Source organism: Octopus bimaculoides, chromosome 11 (assembly GCF_001194135.2).
Source record: "Octopus bimaculoides isolate UCB-OBI-ISO-001 chromosome 11, ASM119413v2, whole genome shotgun sequence".
Classification (NCBI taxonomy): Eukaryota; Metazoa; Mollusca; class Cephalopoda; order Octopoda; family Octopodidae; genus Octopus; species Octopus bimaculoides.
Window position 1 is genome coordinate 6,466,160 of NC_068991.1, and position 23,043 is coordinate 6,489,202.

A 23,043-nucleotide genomic window follows, 5' to 3' on the forward strand; every position below is an offset into this window, starting at 1 on the left:
ATATATATATATATATATATATATGTGTGTGTGTGTGTGTGTGTGCTAGTATTATAACCCGATTTCATTTGGGTCTAATCGGGTCACATTTTAAAGATGAGGAATTTTGCCCTAGAGGCCACGCCTTTCTATTGACCAAACTCAAAGTTGCCTGCAAACTCTCCAGCACTTTCAACACAAACACACACACACATATATATATTATTATTATTATTAATAATATTTAGCAAAAGTAACAGAGTGACTCAAGGTCCGAGAGTTTCGTGCATTGACACTTATCAAAGTTTGGTAAGTGCTAATGTACGAAACTCTTGGACGTAGAGTCACTCTGTTACTTCTGCTAAATATTAATAAAAATATAGATACACTCATATTTTGTGTTCTATTTTTCCTGGTTGCATCAATCTATATATAAATACTTATTAATTTTGATACATGCATACACATGTGTGTGTGTATCTATATATACATACACACCACACACATGCATTAGTAACATATTAGTGTATGTTGATGTCTGTATAGATGTATGTCGATGAAAGGAAGTGGTTGCCTCCGTGTACTCGGGTAGTTAACTACGCAGCGCCTCCTGCTTCAGTCGGACAGAACTAAACGACAAAATGGCTGACCGGCATGATTTACCCTACCAAGCTGAGTACGCAAAAAGTAACCGTTCTACTTGCAAAGCATGCAAAACTGGCATCAAACAAGGCAATCTTAGAATGGCAGTTATGGTTCAGGTGCGTAGCTAATATGATTTTGTTTGTTTTTCTTCGTTTTTCGTCATGTTTAACAACAACTCGTTGCGGAATCGAGCTGCCGGTTTTCTCAAGATGATGCCGATGTATGTTTCATTTGTATAATTTCTCCGCTGTTTTTAAAACGCAAACGTTAAAAAAAACATTCTGAGATATATATCTGTCCTTTATATATCTTAAATTCTAAATAAAACACGATAGTATATTCTTGATAAAACACAGCTTCTTATCCAAAGTCCTGGTTGTTTCTTTTTTTTTTCATGAAGCCTTAAACAATAATATTATGATCCGAATGTTTTTATTATTTTCATATTTAAATTAAATTTATAAGACGTAGTTGACGTAAGAATAAAATGCCCGTTAGAATATTCATATTAGAAACTTTGACCGTTGTGGGTGTTCCTTTTCTTTTGTGTAGGGGCTGTGGGGTTTGTATTTGCTTCACCGATCCCACGTGTCTTTTATTTGGTGCTTCATGTTGACCAGAATTTCTCCCAACCTCAACAACTTATCTCCTGTTCTATTTCAGTCTCGTTGTTTCGTTAATGTTTCCATTAATGCTGAAGCCTGACCAGTGTCTGCTATATATATATATATATATATATATATAGATAGATATATAGATACACAGGCATAGCGAGTTATATATAAACTCGTTATCTACCTATATATGTGTGTGGGTGCAGCTATTTAGTAATCCACCTTTTTCCATAACGATTCACTTGACTTGCTGGAAATAGCAGCCAAATGTCCATAAAATCAGATCCTATCGTTTTCGGAAGGAACGTATTTCATACTGTCATTCTCGTTACACAATCACTTAAAGAATGACTGGAATGGTCGTGGCTGGAACGCCATTAATCATTGAATTAGACCTGTCTAAACAACAATCGACTCGTTTTAACTTTTTTTTTGTTTTTTTTTTCTAATGTTTTTCCCTTGGCTTGAGTAAACGTCTAATTATTCATAATTGATAATAATTAAATGTTTATAGTCTATTTATTACAGTAATCGAGGAAAATATATTGGAATTTAATTTGTACGGTGTTTAAGTGTATTTCGAAACAGGTTAAAAAAAAAGAAAATCAAGTTGTTTTTGACAGCATAACCTGTCAAACATTTTCCCGCCAAATAATGTTGGGGGATGTTTTTCTGTCAATCGATGACCCCTTATTAATAATTTTATTACAAACTTAATGAATTGTTAAACGAGCCAACATTGCTGTTTTGAATTTATTGTGATACATGTTGTGTGACCTACATATTGAAATATCTTGTTACTATTCATGGTATTTAAAAATCAAAATAATGAATGAATGAATGAATATTTACAGAACGTTATGAAACTTGAATATTAAATATTTTTATTATTATTATTATGTATTCAAAAATATATATTCTATTAAATCTACCTTAATGTAAGATTGATTTTATTAAAAGAAAGAAGGTCAACATGACCTGCACTATTTATTGATTTTTAACCGTTTTACGTTCTATTCTTCCTTTAGATATTTTTATTTTTGATTTCTATTTCGGTAATGTCAGATATTAGGCATTTTTGTTTCTTAAAAATATGATTTTGTTTAAATGTAAGTTTTGTTGAGAACATTTCATCAACGTTTGCAAACTGAATATTAATTTTATTTGATCGCAATCCGCCCTCTTACGTGCCTACAGCTTGTCACATATTTGTTGTTACATTGTAGTTTAAATTAGAATGTCGTTAGGCCTCTGGTAACTAAATGTAGCATTTCGTCAGACCCCTGGTTACTAAAATTAGGATTTCGTTAGGCCTGGTAACTAAAGCTAGTATTTCGTCAAATCTCTGGTTACCAAAATTAGGATTTCGTCAGAGCTCTGGCTACTAAAATTAGGATTTCATCAGATCTCTGGTTATTAAACTTAGGATTTCGTTAGGTCTGGTAACTAAAGCTAGTATTTCGTTAAACCTCTGGTTACTAAAATTAGGATTTTAGACCTTCGGTTACTAAACTTGGGATTTCATCTGGCCTCTGGTTACTAAAATTAGCATTTCGTTATGTCTCTTGGTAGTTAATAATCGAACATTTCGTTAAACTTATGATTAAAAGTATTCTAGCCATGATTACATCTCGAGGTATGTAGGCAATGTTATTGAAGTGAACATTGTGAATCATCATCGAAATACTAAATTCTAGCACCTCAACCTGTTAAAGTTTGGGTTTAAAGGCCACAGTTATGTCGTTGTGACTTCGTATAAAATGTGATTAGTTAAATCGGCACTATCATGCTATTAGCTGTCAGAAGTGAAAGTACTCACTGCTAGTGAAGTATCTGTCTGTATGCCTGCATGCCTGTTGCTGTGTCCGTCTGTCTGTCTGCCTGCTGGTTTGAGTTGATACTTTGGCTTACTTACTGATATCTATCTACTATCTATCTATCTATCTATCTATCAATCACTCGTCCACCTTATTAGAAAACACAAATTTAATATAAAAACATATTTCCTGAAATTGCAAATTATTTAAAATATAAAAATATAATTTTCAACAGAGAGAATTTATCAAAATAGAAAACAAATGAAGTTTGAAGTTTAAAAATAATAGGATCGACCACTCACGACTAGCTAGCGCGGACGCGAGTACCCTTATACTCTGTGTTTTCAAACGCATGGATATAGGTGTCAAATTTGTTCCAATAACTTTCGAGTAATAGATAGATAGATAGAGAGAGAGAGAGACAGACAGACATATAGCTCGCTCCGGCCAGTCATGGTATTAGCTGTCAGCAGCCAAAGAATCGACAGGCCAGCAACAGGCATGCAGGCAGACAGACAGATACTTCACTAGCAGTGAGCACTTTCACTTCTGACAGCTAATAGCATGAACACAAGATAAAGATCTACAAAATGAAAGACAAACTATTTTTAGTAACCTTTTTACTACAGAAATTAGATATACCCACTCAAGATTTCAGTATTATTTTAACTGTACGAAGCAGTTGAGCAATGTCATGTTTGTAATTATTTTTTGTTAAGAGATGTCAACTTCATTGAGGCAACGTGACTTGCAGAAAATACCAATTTTAGTTTTTAGCATCATTACTGAAATAACCATGAAATGTAATTTCGCTGTGAAAGTGTTAAAAGTCGGTTGTCTTCCACTTTTTAAGCCATTTGTACAGACCCGTGACTCGAAACGAACGATATTTTAAGTTTTATTCAATTTTCAGTTCCGCTCACACACATCATTAAAGTGAAACTTAGCTTGAGGCTGCAAAAAGATGAAAAAGGATGCGGAAGAAATAGACTATAAAAAGTACCACAAAAAAAAAAAAAAGATTTCAGTTCAAAATTCTAAAGATCATCAAAGTGAAAACTTAAAAGTCGAGTACCTAAAAGTAACAAATGACTATTTTAAAAGAAACCAATTCAGGTGGGATACGTAACTCTTTCTTTTTTGAGATGATGAAAATTTAAATAAATATTGTTATATCATCATCATCATCTTTTAACGTCCGCTTTCCATGCTAGCATGGGTTGGACGATTTGACTGAGGACTGGCGAACCAGATGGCTACACCAAGCTCCAATTTGATTTGGCAGAGTTTCTACAGCTGGATGCCCTTCCTAACGCCAACCACTCCGAGAGTGTAGTGGGTGCTTTTACGTGCCACCGGCACGACGGCCAGTCAGGCGGTACTGGCACCGGCCATGCCCAAAAGGGTGTTTTTTACGTGCCACCCCAACAAGAGCCAGTCCAGCGGCACTATATTTATTTTTTTGGCCAAAATAAACATACGCACAATATATTCGTTCTTCGCTTGTATATTATTGTTCTCTTTTTTTTAATTTTATGTCCATTGTTTTGAAATCTTTCAAACATTTGTGTCCTCAGCGACTCTTATAACATCCACGTGTTTCCTTCATGTCGCTGAAGTGGTCACATGACGAAAGATTTCCAGACAATGGACATAAGATAACAAGAACAATAATAAACGAGTGAAGAACAATATACACTCTTTTACTTATTTCAGTCATTTGACTGCGGCCATGCTGGAGTACTGCCTTTAGTCGAGCAAATCGACCCCAGAGCTTATTCTTTGTAAGCCTAGTACTTATTCTATTGTTTTCTTTCGTCGAACCGCTAAGTTACGGGGACGTAAACACACCAGCATCGGTTGTCAAGCGATGTTGGGGGGACAAACACAGACATACAAACATATACATATATATATACATATACGACGGGCTTCTTTCAGTTTCCGTCTACCAATTCCACTCACAAGGCTTTGGTTGGCCCGAGGCTATATAGTAAGACACTTGCCCAAGGTGTCAGTCACGCAGTGGGACTGAACCCAGCACGATGTGGTTGTTAAGCAAGCTCCTTACCTCACAGCCAGTCTTTATTTTAGTAAAAAAACAAAACCATCCTGAAATATATCTGTTTCAACACATGATTTCACATCAGGAATTTTGCAAAATAAATTCATAAACGACTTAAATAAATAAAAAAATTACTGACATCTCGTTTACAAGCATTTGCTTAATCAGATCTTCCTAAACTGGAACCTTAAACTGATTTATTTTTCACTGTAGAATTTGGAAAATTTAGCATATAATATTAGCAGAAGGGAAGCTATGAGGCAGGTTTACTTAGCCAGAGGAGAAGCAGATAAAAAGTTTGTCATTGTTCTGCTTCGTGAGGACCAGAGACTTGAAGTGTTTCGAATATATGTACTGAAGTTGATTTGTTTGATTAAGCAAATCAAAGCTCTGGGTGCTCCAGCATGGCTGTAGTCCTAGTTCCGGTACACTTTATGATTAACATTCTTCTTAAAGGAATATCAGGTGACATTACCTTGAGGCCAGACTATTTGCAATATAATGTTAGTTCAAAAGGCAGGCAGAGGCTCTTAAAATGTGAAAGCTATAATCAGTGTAAATGAAAAAAAATTGTTCAAATTCTTATCTAACTCTGAACAGTGAATCTCATTCTCTGTGGTGTGAATTGTTTCACTAAACAATTTAACTCTTTTGTTGCCATATTTCTGTTGAAATATACTGCTTTCAGTGAGTTTTAAAAAATAATGAAAAATTTGTCACTCATAAACTGGTATTTGGAACATAAATGAACATGAAATTTTGATGGTGAATTTTAATTTAAATGCTTTTAAAACAAGAACTTTGTGTCATAGGACCTGGGACAGTTTCAGGTGGGTTGATATCAAAAGAGTTAATGCACAAGGTTTGTATTAAAGAATTCAGGTTGGTTGGTTGGTAGCAAAAGTGTTAGAATGAGCAAATTAGATAGAAATGTCTTCTGAAGTAAGACAATCTGCAATGATAAACAGACTAATGGGTTTGTGAAGAGGGATATGTTTTCCATATGGAATTAAACCAGCTAGTACTATGGTTAGGGATTAGTGCCAATGTCTGAAGTTTTCAATCTTGTTGACTTCCTGGGGCACGAGAAATAAAAAAAAAATAAATGGTAAGAAGCTTGCTTCCCCATCACATGGTTCTGGGTTCAGTCCCACTGCATGACACCTTGGGCAAGTGTCTTCTATAGCCTCAGGCCGACCAAAGCCTTGTGAGTGGATTTGGTAAATAGAAACTGAAAGAAGCCTGTTGTGTGTGTGTGTGTGTATTTGTCTATGTGCTTGTGTTTGTCTCCCCAGCCATCGCTTGACAACTGATGTTGGTGTGTTTCTTGTAACTTTGACAATATCACTTTTTTTTCTCTTTTCAGTCACCTGTATTTGATGGAAAGGTAAGTTAATCTTTTTATTTGTCAATATGTATTTTCATAAGGTGGCGAGTTGGCAGAAATGTTAGTACGCTGGGCAAAATGCTTAGCGATATTTTGTCTTACGTCCTGGGTTCAAATTCCGTCAAGATCGATTTTGCCTTTCATCTTTTTGGGGTCAATAAATTAAGTACCAGTTGCGTATTGGGGTCGAGCTAATCGACTAGACTCTCCTCCCCCAAATTTTGGGCCTTGTGCCTAGAGTAGAAAAGAGTACATATTTTCATGAAAAAAATACTTCGTTTTCCTCAACAGAATTTTAATTTTTTTATATTTCATTGCAAATTCAGTACAATGATATATATAGTTATGAAGGCTTGGATGTGTGGTATTTGTATTAAGATTGGAATATGGACACTTCAGTGTGGGTAGTCTCAGGTAGCCACCAGTGTATATGTCCATCAGGTTTAATTAATAAAGTGCAATGTGTGTGTGTGTGTGTCTCGCTCTTTCTCTCTCTCCTCTCTCTCACTCCTATCTGTATGCATGTATATATTTCTGCATGTCTACCTGTTGTGATGTGGTGGCTTGTGTGCCCCAATGGCCTTGAGACTCATGTCAGTAGAGTGCAGGCTCTTTTTAGAGCCTCATATGATGGACCGGTCAAAAGGATAGAGGCCAAACTAGTATGGATCACTCCTTTCGTCATCGTCATCATTATTTAGTTTCCGTTTTCCATGTTACCATGGATTAGACGGTTTGACTGGAGCTGGTAAGCTGGAGAGCTGCACCAGAGTCCACTCTGATTTTGGCTTGGTTTCTATGGCTGAATGCCTTTCTTGATGCCCACCACTGCAAGAGTGTAGTGAGTGCCTTCTATGTGTCACCCGAAGTAAAAAGGGGTTTGCTTAGGATTAACCTCCTGACCTACAAAAAAAAAACAAATTTTGCAGAATCATTGATGGCAATTCAAAACCAAGACCTGGGAGATGACAGACCACTGTTGAGAACAGTAGAGAAAAGTTGTCAATGGGTTATACTGAAAAGGGAGTGAAGGACAGGTAGATATTAAAATGGTCAAAGTAATTTTTCACTTGAAAAAAAAAAAATTAAAGTTTCCAAGTTGAGTTTTAGTTTTGAAACAAATGTTCTTTATATTGGTTTGTTTAGGTGCCAAACTGGTTCCATTTTGCCTGTTTCTGGAAGAGATCCCGTGTTTCTAATCATCAAGAAATACACAACTTTGACTCGTTACGTTGGGAAGACCAAAAAAATATCAAAGACAAAATAGCAGGTATGAATAGTAAATTGTAATCTCTGTTTCTCTCTCCTCTCTTTTTATTTGTAAGTGTATATTTCTGCATGTATGTCTATGTCTGTCTGTCTTCTGTGCCCAAAAAGTGCTGTTACCAAAACGGGCTGAATGACCAATCTTCCATGCCAAATTTTCAGCATCCAAACAGCTGTACCCTGTCATCTCATTTTGTTGTTATTGGGCGGCCCTTATTGTTCTCATCCCCAGTAAAAGGAAATAATTTTATTTATATTTAAAACGTCTATTCCTCTGACAACGGAGCTCCAATTTGTTTTCTTTGAACAACAATAGGATAATGTGTCCCATGTTCTTAACTCTCTTAGGTAACAAGGATCCCTCCCCTGCAATGATATCAGAGGTGGTTGAAGATTAGAATAATTAAAACACAGTCTACCTAGAAAAAATGTGCCACCTAAAAAAGCACTTGTGCTGGTGTCACCTAAAAAAGCACTTGTGCTGGTGTCACCTAAAAAAACACTTGTGCTGGTGCCACCTAAAAAAGCACTCGTGCTGGTGCCACATAAATAGTGCTCATGTTGGTGCTGTGTAAAAGCACTCAGTAGATTCTATAAAGTGGTTGGCGGAATTTGAACTCAGAACGTAAAGACAGACAAAATACCGCTAAGCATTTCGCCCGGCATGCTAACGATTCTGCCAGCTCGTCACCTTGAAATGATGATGATATTGAATGACTAACGATTTCATACTATTTTGTTAATTTCTAATTCAATAATACAGACATGTATTTGTTTTTCGAAGGGTAAAGTATAAGAAAATAAAGGTGTGTAGCCTGGTAGTCAGGGTGTTGCATTCATGATAACAAGATTGTGGTTTCAGTTTCTGAACTGGGCAGTGCAGTGTGTTGTTGAGCAAAACACTTCATTCCCCATCGCTTCAGTACATTCAGCTGTAAATGGCTAGCCCTATGATTGACTAGCATCCCATTCACTGGGAATGTGGGGACCTTAGTCACCTATATGGCATGCTAAATGGGTCACTGGCCCTGTGAGTCCTTGGTTTCGAGGTAGTAAAGTCCAGATGTTGATTATAAGTATAAAATAATGTCTTCTTGCTAATTTCTTTCTCTTGTTGTTGTTCTTGCAGGTGGGAGTGGTGGAATTAATGAGAAAAGTGCTGCGGCTGGTGGCTCCGGACCTGCTGTTAGTGATTTCAAAGCTGAGTATGCGAAATCAAACCGGAGCAAGTGTCGAGACTGTGAAGAGAAAATAGATAAAGTAAATAATTTTGTTTACATTTAAAAATCAAGTCTTTGGGATAAATGTTTGGCATTTTTGAACAGTAAAATCTAGTACTGCTTGCTTGCATCAAAGGTGATGGCAGTATTGATCCATGACATTTGCTCTTCCTCCACCTCCAGAATATTGTTTCTTGTAGGAGCAGATGTAGCTGACGAGACTGATATGAGATAGGCAAACCCTGTGGCATGAGGGCACTGAAAGTGACCTTAAACAACATCCACAGAGGGTTGATGACTACGTCTCCTCTCTTCATGCAGTCTTCTGCGTTTGGTTTCAAAGCACTCTACTTCAGCATCACACATGGACCTCCATGCATTCCAATTAACGTCCAGGGGCTCTAAATGATTGGGAGGGACACCACCTAAAATGAGAGACTGCTCAAGATGATCATGATAAGAAAGTTTTCCACAAGGCCTACTTTCAGTCTTGATCTTACTGAAGAGGACCATATTTTGTGGGGCAGTTTACCTGGCATCCAAATCACATGGCATGGCCAGCCCTGCTATGATTGTGTTAATTCATCACCATTATGGAATGACATTTTAGAGTAAGTGTGAGAGCTTAGCTCTGGTTAGTTTCAACATAAAACTAGTAGAATATTTGGACTGGGTACGGCTAGTTTAAATGATAAAGGTTTAAGCCACTCCAGCTGTGCCCATCCCTGTTTATTTTCAGCTAATGCATCTAACTATATTAGCTAATGTCTCCTTCCTTTTTTTTTTTTAAATAAAATGTAGTTTGAGGAAACCTATGCTACTATTTCTAGCAGGTCATGTGACCACATCAATACTTTCTCTTATTGACTGTTTCATATTTTTAGTTGTGTGTTCGAGTTTTCTTTTTTTTTTTTTGCTTGTTAAAATCTCTGCAATAACCTGTTGCAAGCACAAATTGAATTATCTTCTTTTGCATTAATTTATGGTACTTGTAGGATGTTTTACGCATATCAAAGAAAGATTTTGTGAGTGAAAGGGCAAAGATGTGTGGCCCACATGACACCTGGTACCATGTTGACTGTTTTGTTAAAAGCCGTGATGTACTGGAATTTGGAGACAAGGGTGTTGATGAGTAAGTATTAATCATAAAGTCATCAATGGTTTCAAATTTTGATATTAGGTGAGCAAATTTGAGGGGAGGGAGTAAGACGACTACACCATTCATGGAGTTCAGCTGGAATTTATTTTCTTGCCCGCAAAAGAATGAAAGGCAAAGTGGACCTCAGAGGGATTTGAACTCGGAATGTAAAGAACTGGAGGACGTGCTGCAGACGAAATGCCTCTAAGCATTTCGTACAGCATGCTAACAATTCTGCGGTGGTGGTGCAGCAGCAGCAGCAGCAGCTGCTGCAGGCAGGCAGGCAGGCAGTGGCTCTCATGGCTTCTGATTTTAACTGATTGGAAGTGTTATCGTGTATATGTTTTGTCTTGGTATAAAAGATGGGCTACAGCAAATATTTTGCTCAATACCACAGATTTGCTTGTCAGTTGTTTGACCGTAACCATTGGAACATGTCCCTTTGTGGCTGACGATATGTGCATCTCTTGGGCAAGTGTCTTTTACGATAGCCCCAGGCCTACCCAAGTCTGTTGAGTGGATTTTGGAAGATGGAAACTGAAAGAACCTTGTCATATGTCTGGCCCATGCAAACCTGGAAAAGTGGACACCACCATTTGACAACTGGTGTTGGTTTGTTTACATCCCTGTAACTTACAGTTTGGCAAAAGATACCAAGACAAGTACCAGACTTAGAAATAAATTCTTAGGTCAATTTGTTTGACTAAATCTTTCAAGGTGGTGCTGTAGCATGGCCACAGTCCAATGACAGATAATAAAAGGTGAGTGTTTTCTTGCAGTTTCTGTTGACTAAACTCTAATGGCTTCGCTTCTTCTTTTCAGCATTGTAGGTTACAAAACCCTGAAGAAGGAAGATCAAAAGGAATTGGTGGAGAAACTGGGCAAAGGGACCAGTGCCAGTAGGTAAGCTTCTTGTTTGTGTTTTCCCTATCCTTAGCTGCTCCTGAGAATAGTCTACATCAGAGCTACTCAAAGTGGTGGTCCACGGACCGGCATCGGTCCGTGAGCCATCAGCTGCCGGTACGTGGTGAGTTTCCAGAAAAAAAAGAAACATAAAATGCTTACGAAATATTGTATTATTTGTTTAAAGTAAAAGTGTTGGTGTTAGGAAGAACATCTACCTGTAGAAACCTTGCGAAAGCAGTCACTGGAACACAATGGGGTCCATCAAACCCTGTCAAACTGTCCAGCACATGCCAGCATAGAACTTGGATGCTTAATAATGATGCTGATGTAAATGGAGTAGTCTGTTACTGCCATCCATGTTTGCAGAAATGAGAAAATAAATACATTAGATGCTTTGACATTCATTTAAAATTTAAATTACAGAGAAAAAAAAAACCCCAAAAAATCATGAAATTTTTTTAAAGAATTTTTGCCAGAGAAGTATAAGTATTTGAAATAATTAAATTAGTCATCCATAATTTTAATTTGTAGCCAGAAGAGAAAGGAAGAAGACAAATCTAAAGCAGAAGCCAAGAAACCCAAAAAAGAAACAGAAGAAGAGAAACAATTGAAGGTTTGTTGGTTGTATTTGTTTGTTCTGCTGAATGTCTTGTCTTTTGTTAATTGTAGTTCAAGTCCATCGTAATTTTTCTGTTGCTTAGAATTATTATATGTTTATATTCTTTTCTACTTTAGGTACAAGGCTTGAAATTTTGGGGGAGGGGGCCAGTTGATTAGATCGACCCAGTATGCAACTGGTACTTAATTTATTGACCCCGAAAGGATGAAAGGCAAAGTCGACCTTTCTGGAGTTGATAAAATAAATACCAGTTGAGCACTGGGACTCCCTGATAATTGACTCCCTCAAAATTTCATGTCTTGTGTCTACAGCAGAAAGGATTATTACATGATAGATAGTATTAAATGCCAGTGTTTAAACTTTGTGTATTATTGAAGTTAATTATTTCACTAAACTCCATATGTTTACAGCTTGTTAGATTGTATATTTGAAATAAACAATATTTAATTGAAGCAGTCACTAATGATTTGTATGTTCTCATTAAGGTACAAAACAAACTATTGTGGGGATTCCGGGATAAATTAGAGAAAGAAGTCTCTGTTGAAGCTCTGAAAGTTTTATTGGAGTTAAATGAACAGGCAGTAACCTCAGGTGAGAGTAAGGTGAGTGTTCCTTTTCATGTTTACAGTTCCTTCTTTTAACTCTTCGGCATTCACATTACTCTGTCAAATGTAATGTTTATTCATTCACATTGTCTTGAATTAATCACGGGATTATCTCATAGCTTTGAGATTTTTATGATGTGATTGTTTTATTTTTAGAATTACATTGTAAAGTAGGTATGAGAAGATTTGGGCCAGATATGCTGGTTTAAATACTTTTCTCAAGATACAGTATATGTGAAGCATTACATAATCTTGTAATAATTTAGGGTCCTATAATTTAATATAGCTTAGTCATAATTTTCTTAATGTTTTTATATTCTCTTGGAATAACTGTGTTTAAAGTATGCTTTCATATGGTGTTCAACCCTTTGCCGTGATATACAGGATATAGCTCCCTGGTGTCCATGCATCATATATATTACACATTCCAAATCTTTGTTCATCCACCACAGTAACTTGGAACTTATGAAAGAAAAGCTTTACAGTTGTGGCCAAAAGTTTGGAACATGGGTCTGAACATAAGAAATTTTATATTAAGTGCCCAAATATATATGTTGTATATATGTGAATTGTACTTAGGCATAATCATCATCATCATCATCATCATCGTTTAACGTCTGCTTTCCATGCTAGCATGAGTTTGATGATTTGACTGAGGACTGGTGAACCAGATGGCTACACCAGGCTCCAATCTGATTTGGCAGAGTTTCTACAGCTGGATGCCCTTCCTAACACCAACCACTCCGAGAGTGTAGTGGGTGCTTTTACGTGCCACCGGCACGAGGGCCAGTCACGCGGTACTGGCAACGAACTCACTTGAATGTCTTTTCACGTGCCACTGGCACAAGTGCCAGGAAGGCGATGTTGGTAACGGTCACGCTCAAATGGTGCTATTTACGTGCCACTGGCACGGAAGCCAGACAGCTGGTGCTCTGGCAACGATCACTGTTCCAAACTTTTTGCCTTGACTATATATTACTAAGAATGTGTCAACCAAAAACTAACTAAAAGTCTCAACACAAACATTGACATTTAGGACAAACTTATGAAAATGCTTTGGAGTGGCAGTGGGTAAATTTATTGGTAAAACTTAAATAGTTGTATGATGGATGCATTTATGCTTTGCACTGTAATCATTTTAAAGTTTTATTTTGAAAAAAGTATCTTAATTTGACTCTTCATCTTCAGTTATTAGATGCTGTTTCTGACTGTATGGTGTTTGGTGCCCTCGCAAAATGCCCGGAGTGTCCTGAAGGAAAACTTACATTCAAGTATGATTAACTGGTTACAGTTTTAATACTTTAAATTTATTTTTTTTAAACACATATTTACTTATCTGTACATAAAAAATTTTCACTTGGAAGATTTTAAAAAAGCTTTAAACGGAAAAATTTTCATTGTTAACTGGAATATGCTTGAGGAAATTTGTAGATAATCATTCAGTTATCTCTTATGTAAACTATTTTATAAGGTCTGTAGTCGTTTTGTGATTTAAGAGTTTGCTAGTGGTATATTTTGCCTTTCTCAAAGCATGTCCAACCAGAATTAATCTGTGTGTAAAATGCTATCTGCTGAGATAGTCAGGACTCTTGCAATTCTTTGTTTTTTCCCTTTTAGGAGTGATGGTTACCGGTGTACAGGAAATATAACAAGTTGGACGAAATGTTCCTATGTCACACGCACACCTAAACGTAAAGCATTTAAGATTCCATCGGAATATCATGATGCAGATGTCTTGTAAGTTGGTTTTTTCATTATGTTCTGTTTTCATCATCATCATCATCATCGTTTAACGTCCGCATTCCATGCTAGCATGGGTTGGACGACTTGACTGAGGACTGGTGAAACCGGATGGCAACACCAGGCTCCAATCTAAATTTGGCAGAGTTTCTACAGCTGGATGCCCTTCCTAACGTTTTGTTTATAATTAATTTCTTTTCACTTTTTTGGTCATGTCTGGAGTTTTTTTAGACCAGAATTGTATGCTCAATTAGTTATTTAACAAATTTGTAATTATGCGAGTATCTGACTAGTATTGTACTTAGAAGCATACGCCGCTATATATATATACAAATCCAAAAAATGGAACAAGAACACAACAGATGACAATAAAACATTCTGACAGATGATACAAAGATGGACAGGGAAAACACACATATACACACACACACACACACACACACACACACACACACACACACACACACACACACACACACACACACACACACTCACACGCACACGCACATGCACACACACATGCAGTTTCCATCTACCAAATTAAATCCACTTGCAAAGCATTTGGCTGGTCTGGGGCTTTAGTAGAAAATACTTGCCTAAGGTGCCATGCAGTGGGACTGAACTTGAAAACCGTTTAGTTGCAAAACCAGCTTCTTAACCATACAGCTGCAATTGTGCCTAGAAATGTAAATTTACATTTGAATTAAAAAAAAAAAAAAAATTTATTTCAGGAAGAAATATAAATACAAGAAGCGAGATCGTGTATTTGCTGCTGAAACTGCGTCTTCAAAGGAAGGTCCTGTCAGTTCTGTGGATGTGCTGGATGGATTGTAAGTATCTCTGGATATTTTTCTTTTTTTCTTTTTGATCTTCTTTCTTCAGTATATGAGGTGTGGGTGGGGGGGAGGTGTATTTTTGTTTGCAATTTTACAAAATTATAACTTAATCCTTTGTATCTATAAAGTCAGCATCTCTAAATGTAACAAAAAAAAAAAATTCCAGCAATAGTAAAATAATGTAAAATATGTCTTTTTGTAAAGTAAATTATAGACTGGCTTTTGTTTCCCTGTTTCAAAATTATAACTTAAAGCTTAAATCCTTCACACACATAAACAAGCACACAGCATCATAATCATTATCGCCGCTTAACGATTGTTTTCCATGCTGGTATGGGTTGGATGGTTTGACAGGAGCTGTCCAAAATCCAATTGCCTATTGTAGCATGGTTTCTACAGCTGGATGCCTTCTCTAATGCCAACCACTTAACAGTGTACTGGGTACTTTTTACATGCCACTGGTATGAATGTGTTTATACAACAGCAGCACAAGTGTATTTTATGTGGCATTGGCACCTGTAAATGATGAGTCTGTTTATTATTTGCTAAAATTTTACTGACAATCTGGCAGAATTGCTAGCGTGAGAAACGAAGTGCTTAGCGATGTCTCTTCCTTTATTTTCTAAAACCCTTTAAATTTTTTATGTTTTGAAATAAAAAAACAATATTCTGTTTAGAAATACAATGTCAAATGTTATTGATAGAGTTGGCCTAATGGATCCTGTGTCAGATAAAATTGAAAATGAATGTTAAATATATACAAAAATGAAGTTATTTCTTCTAATGTCTATGAAAATCAAAATTTTCTGTTTAATCTTTATTCCTGTTGCCAGGCCATCGAAACCATTGAAAGGATTGAAGTTTGCTATTGTTGGAAACCTAGATTTTTCAGAAGAACAGATTACTCAGAACATATGTAATATGGGAGGTCAAATTGTGACCACAATTGATAATAACTTAGCTGCTTGCATTAGCAATAAAGGTAGGCTGTTTCATTATAGTATTAATTTTTATATTTCTCACATGAAAGATCGTGTAATTGAAATTGTTTAGAAGAGGCAAATAGTTACTTTGTAATTTTGAAATGGCTGTGTTCATAGTCTTTTCTTGGAATAATGTAGGTGACATGTGTGTCAGTCTTACTCGAAGAATTTTTTGCCTGATCTTGCACATACTTATGCAGGTGACGGGTCAGCTGTTACTGATGGAGGTCCCATGGTTTTTATGATATATTGCTTATCACAGCAATGTCATAAAAATTTCCTTGTGAGACTTTAAGGAGAGGACATTCTTGTATGAGTGGCATTATGTGAATGTTTGAACAAAAAATAACGTGTAAAAACGAATATGCAATCTCAGGTGTAGAGATGGTCAGAAGAGTTTGGAAAATTTACTAAGGCATAATCCTTGGTGATCAGCATGCTGCCGAGGTTAAATGAGTTGTGAATCCATGAGTTGCAAGATGTGTGGTGTATAAAATAAATGTCAACATATTGTTACATGTGTTAATAATCACTAGACAGCTTGTGACAGTCATGTTAATACGTCAACAGCAACTCTCTTGAATGCTTGAAAAGACTACGTTTTACTTTTTGCTGGAAGTTGCCACATGTGTCCTTCTGCAGACAGCATTTAATGGATGAAATGAGCAAAGCATGACTGTGCTATGCTGCCACAACAAAATAGTGCTAACATGTCTCACTACAGATGCTTTATCCTTTTTATTTCATATTCCATAAATATTAACTGCGTGCTGTATGACATAATCTGGTCTTCGTATTTGAGACACGTTTTCTTTGCCTCTTTCACAGAGTCAATAAGTAAACCAAATAAACAAATAAAAGCTGCCAAAAAAGCTGGAGTTCAAGTCGTGAGTACAGCATTCCTTGAGGATGTTAAGAAAGGAGGAGTACTTTTAATGATCCAGAAACACAATTTAGCTCCATGGGGAGATGATGTAAGATTTCATAAATATTTTTCTCTAACTTGAAGATTTTGTATAAATTATTCAATTTGATTGTCTGTTGTTTTAATTATAATTTTATATCTTCTTTAGATATTTTGATGAGTATTATCTGACAGAACTACATAATCCTTTAAAGTTTCAGTTTTTCTATATCAACTTATCTTTTCTTTCTTTATCGTCTTAAATTTTTTTCAGCCACAAAAAAGAATAATTGTGCCGTACGCTTCTAAAAGTGGAGCTAGCAATACTAGAAACGGTAATTTTGATTTGATATGAGTATCGTATTTGTTTGCATCTCTTTCTTTCAGCTGCCATAACATAAACTTTACATTTTTATTTTAAAACTTAAACTTTTTAATTAAAACTGGTATTTTGTTTCTCTGTAGATACCCATTTCACGAAGAGTATCCCAGAAAAGTTGAAAATGATGGTGAAAGGAGGAGCTGCTGTTGATCCAGACTCAAGTATGGAAGTTCTTTTCTTAAATTTTTAGTTTCTGTTTCAAGTGGGGAACATAAGAAATTGCTGTTATCTCTCGGAGACTATTCTCTCTAAGATGAATTAATTATAGAAGACAGGTGTAAATTCCAGTAGACAGAAATTTCTGATAGTAAGACTAAGTGGTTAGATTTTCAATTCTGTTAATTTTGTTGGATTTTCGTTTTATATTGAATATATTATTAAGAAGATATTTTCAAAGCCACTGTGAGACTGTCTTAATTTTGGCTATCAGTTATATACTTCATTAGTGCTTGCTGTGATTTATTTAACCTAACTGAAGATTGTCACAGTTGATCCATCTGCACCAGTCCCTGGACATTATTGTCTCCAGTCGTAGCACTCTTAGGATCAGTTACCCAGTTTTTATTTCATATAAGTGACTGGAATCTCAACATTCCCACTGGACGGGATGCTAGTCCTTTGCAGGGTTACTCATTTAAAGCTGGGTGGACTGGAGCAACATGAAATGAAGTGTTTTTCCCAAGAACAAAATGCACTTCCTGGTTTGGGAATTGAATCTATGGCCTAGTGATTGTGAGTGCAACACCCTGGACCACTTAGCCATGTGCCTTCACTCAAATTTGATCAGTTAGTATTAAACTGTCACATTTGAACAATTTAAACTCATATTTGATTAGTTATTAGGCCGTCACATTTGATTGGTTATTAAACTGTCGCATTTGATTGGTTAAAAGGAGATGGTTTTAAAAAAATAATTAGTTAATTTAGTAGTTATTCATTTAAATATTTTGGTGTAATTTGTTACATTTAATTTGTTTTTCTTACCAGAACTGGCAGAAACTGCTCATGTCATAGAAGATGGTGGAGATATTTATAACGCTGTGCTAGGCTTAGTAGATGTAACTTCAGGAACTAATTCTTACTATAAAATCCAAGCCTTGGAATCTGATAACAAAAGAGGGTAAGTCAGATCATTTTTAATTTAAATTAAGTTATTAATTAATGAATTTCAGGTGTTCTTTAATTCAAAGGTGAAAAGAATTCAATTTTTGGGTCAAACATCATCAAATTTTGTTCGAAATTTCCCCAAGACACCTGATGAAGGCTGGAGGGTATATCAGCCGAAATGTTGTGTTAACAACAAACAAGATGAAGACAAATATCCGTCAAATGTAAATAATTACATCATCGAAATCTTAAAGTTACAAGATAATACACAATTAATTCAAATCAATGTGAATGAATAAGGATCACATTCGACAGAATAATCTAAATGCTAAGGGTCAATGATTATAGAGTAATGTTTTGCCCAAGAATTCAACCTACTGCCTGGTCTAAGGATCGAAACCATGATCTTATGATCCACAAGTATGTAGGAGCTGACCCTAAAACTTTCTTTTTGTTATTATTTTTACTTATTTACATAAGTGTATATAACAAAATGTATTCTTTGGATATTTTTCAGTTGGTGGGTTTTCCGATCATGGGGCCGTGTTGGCACAACAATTGGAAGTAACAAAAAAGAATCATTTAGTTACCGCGCTTCGGCTATCCAGGAATTTAAAGACTTGTATTACAAGAAGACTAACAATCAATGGTCGGAAAGGCATAATTTCCAGAAGTTTCCCAATAAATTTTATCCTCTAGATATAGACTATGGACAGGTAAAATATTTTGCATATTTGCATATTTTTTTGTTGTTAATCCAGTTTTTTTTCTATTTAATTAACTTGGCTGATATTTCAATTAGAATTTCGTCATTGTGATCATTGTCATCATCATCACATCACATCACATCGTAAAATCCACCCCCTCCTGGACCTCATCGGGCTGGTTTGCCAGTTTCCATGATGTATAAATGGACCAAGATCACAACAATCCTCTTGAATTAGACACCACTCTGTCAAAGGGTTACTACTCGTTTACGACTGTGTGGACTGAGGCTACATGAAATGAAGTATCACCTGGGTCTGGAATTGAAACCATAATTTTGCAATTGTATGCGCAATGCCCTAACCACCACACCATGTGACTTCTCTAATTAATTCCGTAATTAGAATTAGGGGACGGCATTAAATGGTTGTATTATTTTAAAATTAAATAATCAGGAAAAAAAGATATTTTTTACTAAAACAAGAAAGATTTCTTCTATGTGTGTTAATTTTTGCTTGCCCTCAGGAGGCTGCACCAGGCTCCAATCTGATCAGAAGGTTTCTACAGCTGGATGCCTTCCGAATGCCAACCACTCCAAGAGTGTAGTGGGTGCTTTTTACATGCCACCGGTTGATGCCAGTCAGGTAGTTCTAGCATCGACCACGCTTGAATAGTGCTTTTTACGTGCCACCGGTATGGGAGCCAGTCAGGTGGTACTGGCATCAACCACATTCGAATGGTGCTTTTTACGTGCCACCAGTATGGGAGCCAGTCAGGTGGTACTGGCATCAACCACGTTCGAATGGTGCTTTTTACGTGCCACCGGTATGGGAGCCAGTCAGGTGGTACTGGCATCAACCACGTTCGAATGGTGCTTTTTACGTGCCACCGGTATGGGAGCCAGTCAGGTGGTACTGGCATCAACCACGTTCGAATGGTGCTTTTTACGTGCCACCGGTATGGGAGCCAGTCAGGTGGTACTGGCATCAACCACGTTCGAATGGTGCTTTTTACGTGCCACCGGTACAGGAGCCAGTCAGGCGGCACTAGTATCAGCCACCTTGAAAATTGTATCTTTGTGATAAGTTGGTTTAATACAAGGAATTGTTGTTTTACTTATTGTTTATATGTTGTTTTTTTTTTTTTGTTTTTTAGGATGATGACAATATAAAGAAATTGGATTTAAGCAAAAGTACTTCCACATTACATAAATCCATTCAGGATCTTATTTGTATGATTTTTGATATTGAAAGCATGAAAAGGGCTATGATGGAGTTTGAGGTAAGTAAAGAATCCGTTGAAGATTTTCATCTAAGTGTGGAGTGTTAGATAACGATAGAATTGTTCTTGGAATTGGATAGGATTGCCTGTGTTCAGTCCACTGCATGACGAAGGCCTCAGCCTGATTTCTCCACCAACCCTGATCTGATGCAGAGGCTATGAATTTGAGTTTGGGATTATACTGGTTTGATGAGCCTATTCTGCCATACTGGCATGACATGAGTTAGAGGGTTGCAGTTTTTGCACGCTTACTGAGCAGCATTGTTCTTAACATCTATTGTAGTCAAATTGTAAACAGATCAGCACTCTGGAATTTAGATGTTTTTAATATTTATTTAGTTTTATCCTAGTTGAGGTTAATTTTGTCCATCATCTCTCTTTCACAAGATTTCATGATTTATGTAAGGCTTGTATGAATGACTTTAATGTTCTTCATACACTGATTCGTTATTTATGGAGGTTAACTAATTTGGGAAGATGCTGGAGACTATGCTGAAAACCAGGATTATTGGAGAAATGATTTGCTGTCCAATGTACAGAATGAATTAGGAGGCAAGACTAAACAGAACTTTCTCAGTAATCTAAAAACTGAATTTTTGTTCTTTTCACTTATTTCCTTCAGACACAATTCTCTATTTGGAAATCTACAAACTGTTGTTTTTATTTTCCCTCTCCTGAAAGCTTAGGTTTAATCACTTCATATTTCGATTTCCCTGAGTACATGAAAGATATTTTAATCCTGTAGCATTTAAACTGGCCATATCTGTCCAAAATTATTTGACCCGTTTTTAGGTTCTTACTGGCTTAATCTAGCCTCACATTTTACATTGTCATTCTAAAAATCTTGAAGCTACAAGATAATTATTGATTAATTCAAAACATTGTGAATAAATAAGCATTTCATTCTGACAGACTAATGTGAATGCTAAAGGGTTATGTCTTAAAATCACTGAAATTTCAATTCTTGCAAATATAATAGAAGTTTTATCAACAACAACTTCAGGAAATTAGAAAGAAAAGAGAAATATTGGAATATTTTTTATAGAAAGTGTTATTAATTTTCTGAAGTAACTGACTCTTGGATTTTAAAATTTATTTAGATTGATTTGAAGAAAATGCCTCTTGGGAAATTGTCTAAAAAGCAAATAGAATCTGCTTACAAAGTTCTAAATGAACTTACAGAGGTTTGTATGTTTTTGACATATTCATCATCATCATTGTAGAATGTCTATTTTTCCATTATTGCAGGAGTCAGACTGAATTATTTTCTCTCTAATAGATATTAATAAATTATGGAGATGTACTTGCATAGCAAGTGACCTGATCTGAGATCATGTGCTGCAACGAAAGCAGTTGCAGCGTGGAAGGTGTTTATAAGCCATTTAAAAACACCTTCCATGCTGCAATATTAATAAATGCTTTGAAATTTCACTGGAAGTGAATAAGAAGTATACTAATCTTTTTAATGGGATTGCTTAAATCAAATTCTAAATAAAAGTTTTAAAATATTTTCTGTGTTATCAACGTGGCAAGCTGTCAGAATCGTTAGCGCACTGGACAAAGTGCTTAGCGGCATTTTGTCAATCTTTATGTTCTGAGTTCAAATTCTGCTGTGGTCAACTTTGCCTTTCATCCTGTCAGGGTTGATAAAATAAGTACCAGTTGAATACTGGGGTTGATGTAATCAACTTACCCCCGCCCCTGAAATTGCTGGCCTTGTACCAAAATTTGAAACCAATATTTTCTGTCATTTGTACAGAGCTATATAATCCACTGCCCCAAGTAAACTTTACTCCCAGGGGACATAGTGTACACATCTGAATGAAAAGGTTGAAAAATTAACCTCTCAGATTTTGAGCTAATATTAAAATTAGATTATATTAAGAGAAATACGGAATATCATCACTTGTATGAGTTCTATTGATAAAGGTCATTCTGAATTAATGTAGGTGGTACCTGATGGGTTTGGAAATTATTTTTGAGGACGGTTTTCAAATAGATGTGATGGAAAAACATTTGATGCAGTTTTCCTGGCTCAAAGTCACCTCCTTCAATAGTACTACTTGCTTCAGTGGAGGGGGTCTTGTCTTGCATGTTATTTAGCAACCTCGTTGGTGCCAGTGCCACTTAAAAAGCACTAAGTATGCTCTGTAAAGTGGTTGGCATAGAAACCATACCAAAGTGGACATTGGGGCTCTGTGCAGTTTTCTGAATTCTCAACTCCTGTCAAACTTTCCGACCCATCAAGATAAAGATGTTTCCTTCACAATCTTACTTCATCTGTTCTGTGATAGAAATGAAATTAATTCTATTCCTTTTATTTTTCAGTTGGTTGAAAAGAAAAGTTCCGTATCCTTGTTTTCTGATGCTTCCAACCGTTTTTACACTTTAATACCTCATGACTTTGGTTTGAACAAACCTCCTCTATTGGACACAAATGAAATAATTAAGGTAATAACAATTTGAAGTTGGTCCCTCCCCTCGCTCATTTTTGCTTCACTTTTATATATTGTTTTTCAGCGAAAGTGAGTGATAAAATAAATACCAGGTTTAAAAAAAAAAAAAAGCTAAGTATTGGAGCTGATTCATTTGACTAGAAATTTTTCTAGGTGGTACCCCAGCATGGCCACAGAAAAAGATAAAACTGTTTGCTATTCAATTTGGTTGTTTAGAGAACTGTTTGCCTGTGGGTAACCCACTATATAAGCTAGAATTTCCAAAGCATGAAAGTCAATGCATTTACCTCTTGTCTTCTTTTTACACAGCAAAAAATCGAAATGTTGGATAATTTGTTGGAAATTGAAGTTGCCTATAATTTACTGAAAGGTGGTGACGATGGAAATG

General features: G+C 36.1%; 1 protein-coding gene across 1 annotated transcript in view; it reads left to right on the top strand.

The window, feature by feature from the left end:
* Positions 1-474: 474 nt before the first annotated feature.
* Positions 475-23,043, top strand: part of LOC106877168 (poly [ADP-ribose] polymerase 1) — a 29,714-nt gene continuing 7,145 nt past the window's right edge. The window contains 21 exon segments of the mRNA XM_052971454.1: positions 475-740; positions 6,487-6,507; positions 7,654-7,777; positions 8,903-9,033; positions 9,989-10,125; positions 10,954-11,034; positions 11,569-11,650; positions 12,142-12,258; positions 13,450-13,532; positions 13,879-13,998; positions 14,733-14,831; positions 15,671-15,819; positions 16,649-16,794; positions 16,999-17,059; positions 17,190-17,267; positions 18,094-18,226; positions 18,731-18,929; positions 20,074-20,199; positions 21,300-21,383; positions 22,528-22,650; positions 22,965-23,043. Of these exon segments, the coding sequence (XP_052827414.1) occupies positions 621-740; positions 6,487-6,507; positions 7,654-7,777; positions 8,903-9,033; positions 9,989-10,125; positions 10,954-11,034; positions 11,569-11,650; positions 12,142-12,258; positions 13,450-13,532; positions 13,879-13,998; positions 14,733-14,831; positions 15,671-15,819; positions 16,649-16,794; positions 16,999-17,059; positions 17,190-17,267; positions 18,094-18,226; positions 18,731-18,929; positions 20,074-20,199; positions 21,300-21,383; positions 22,528-22,650; positions 22,965-23,043 (2,293 nt within the window). The 5' untranslated portion in view covers positions 475-620.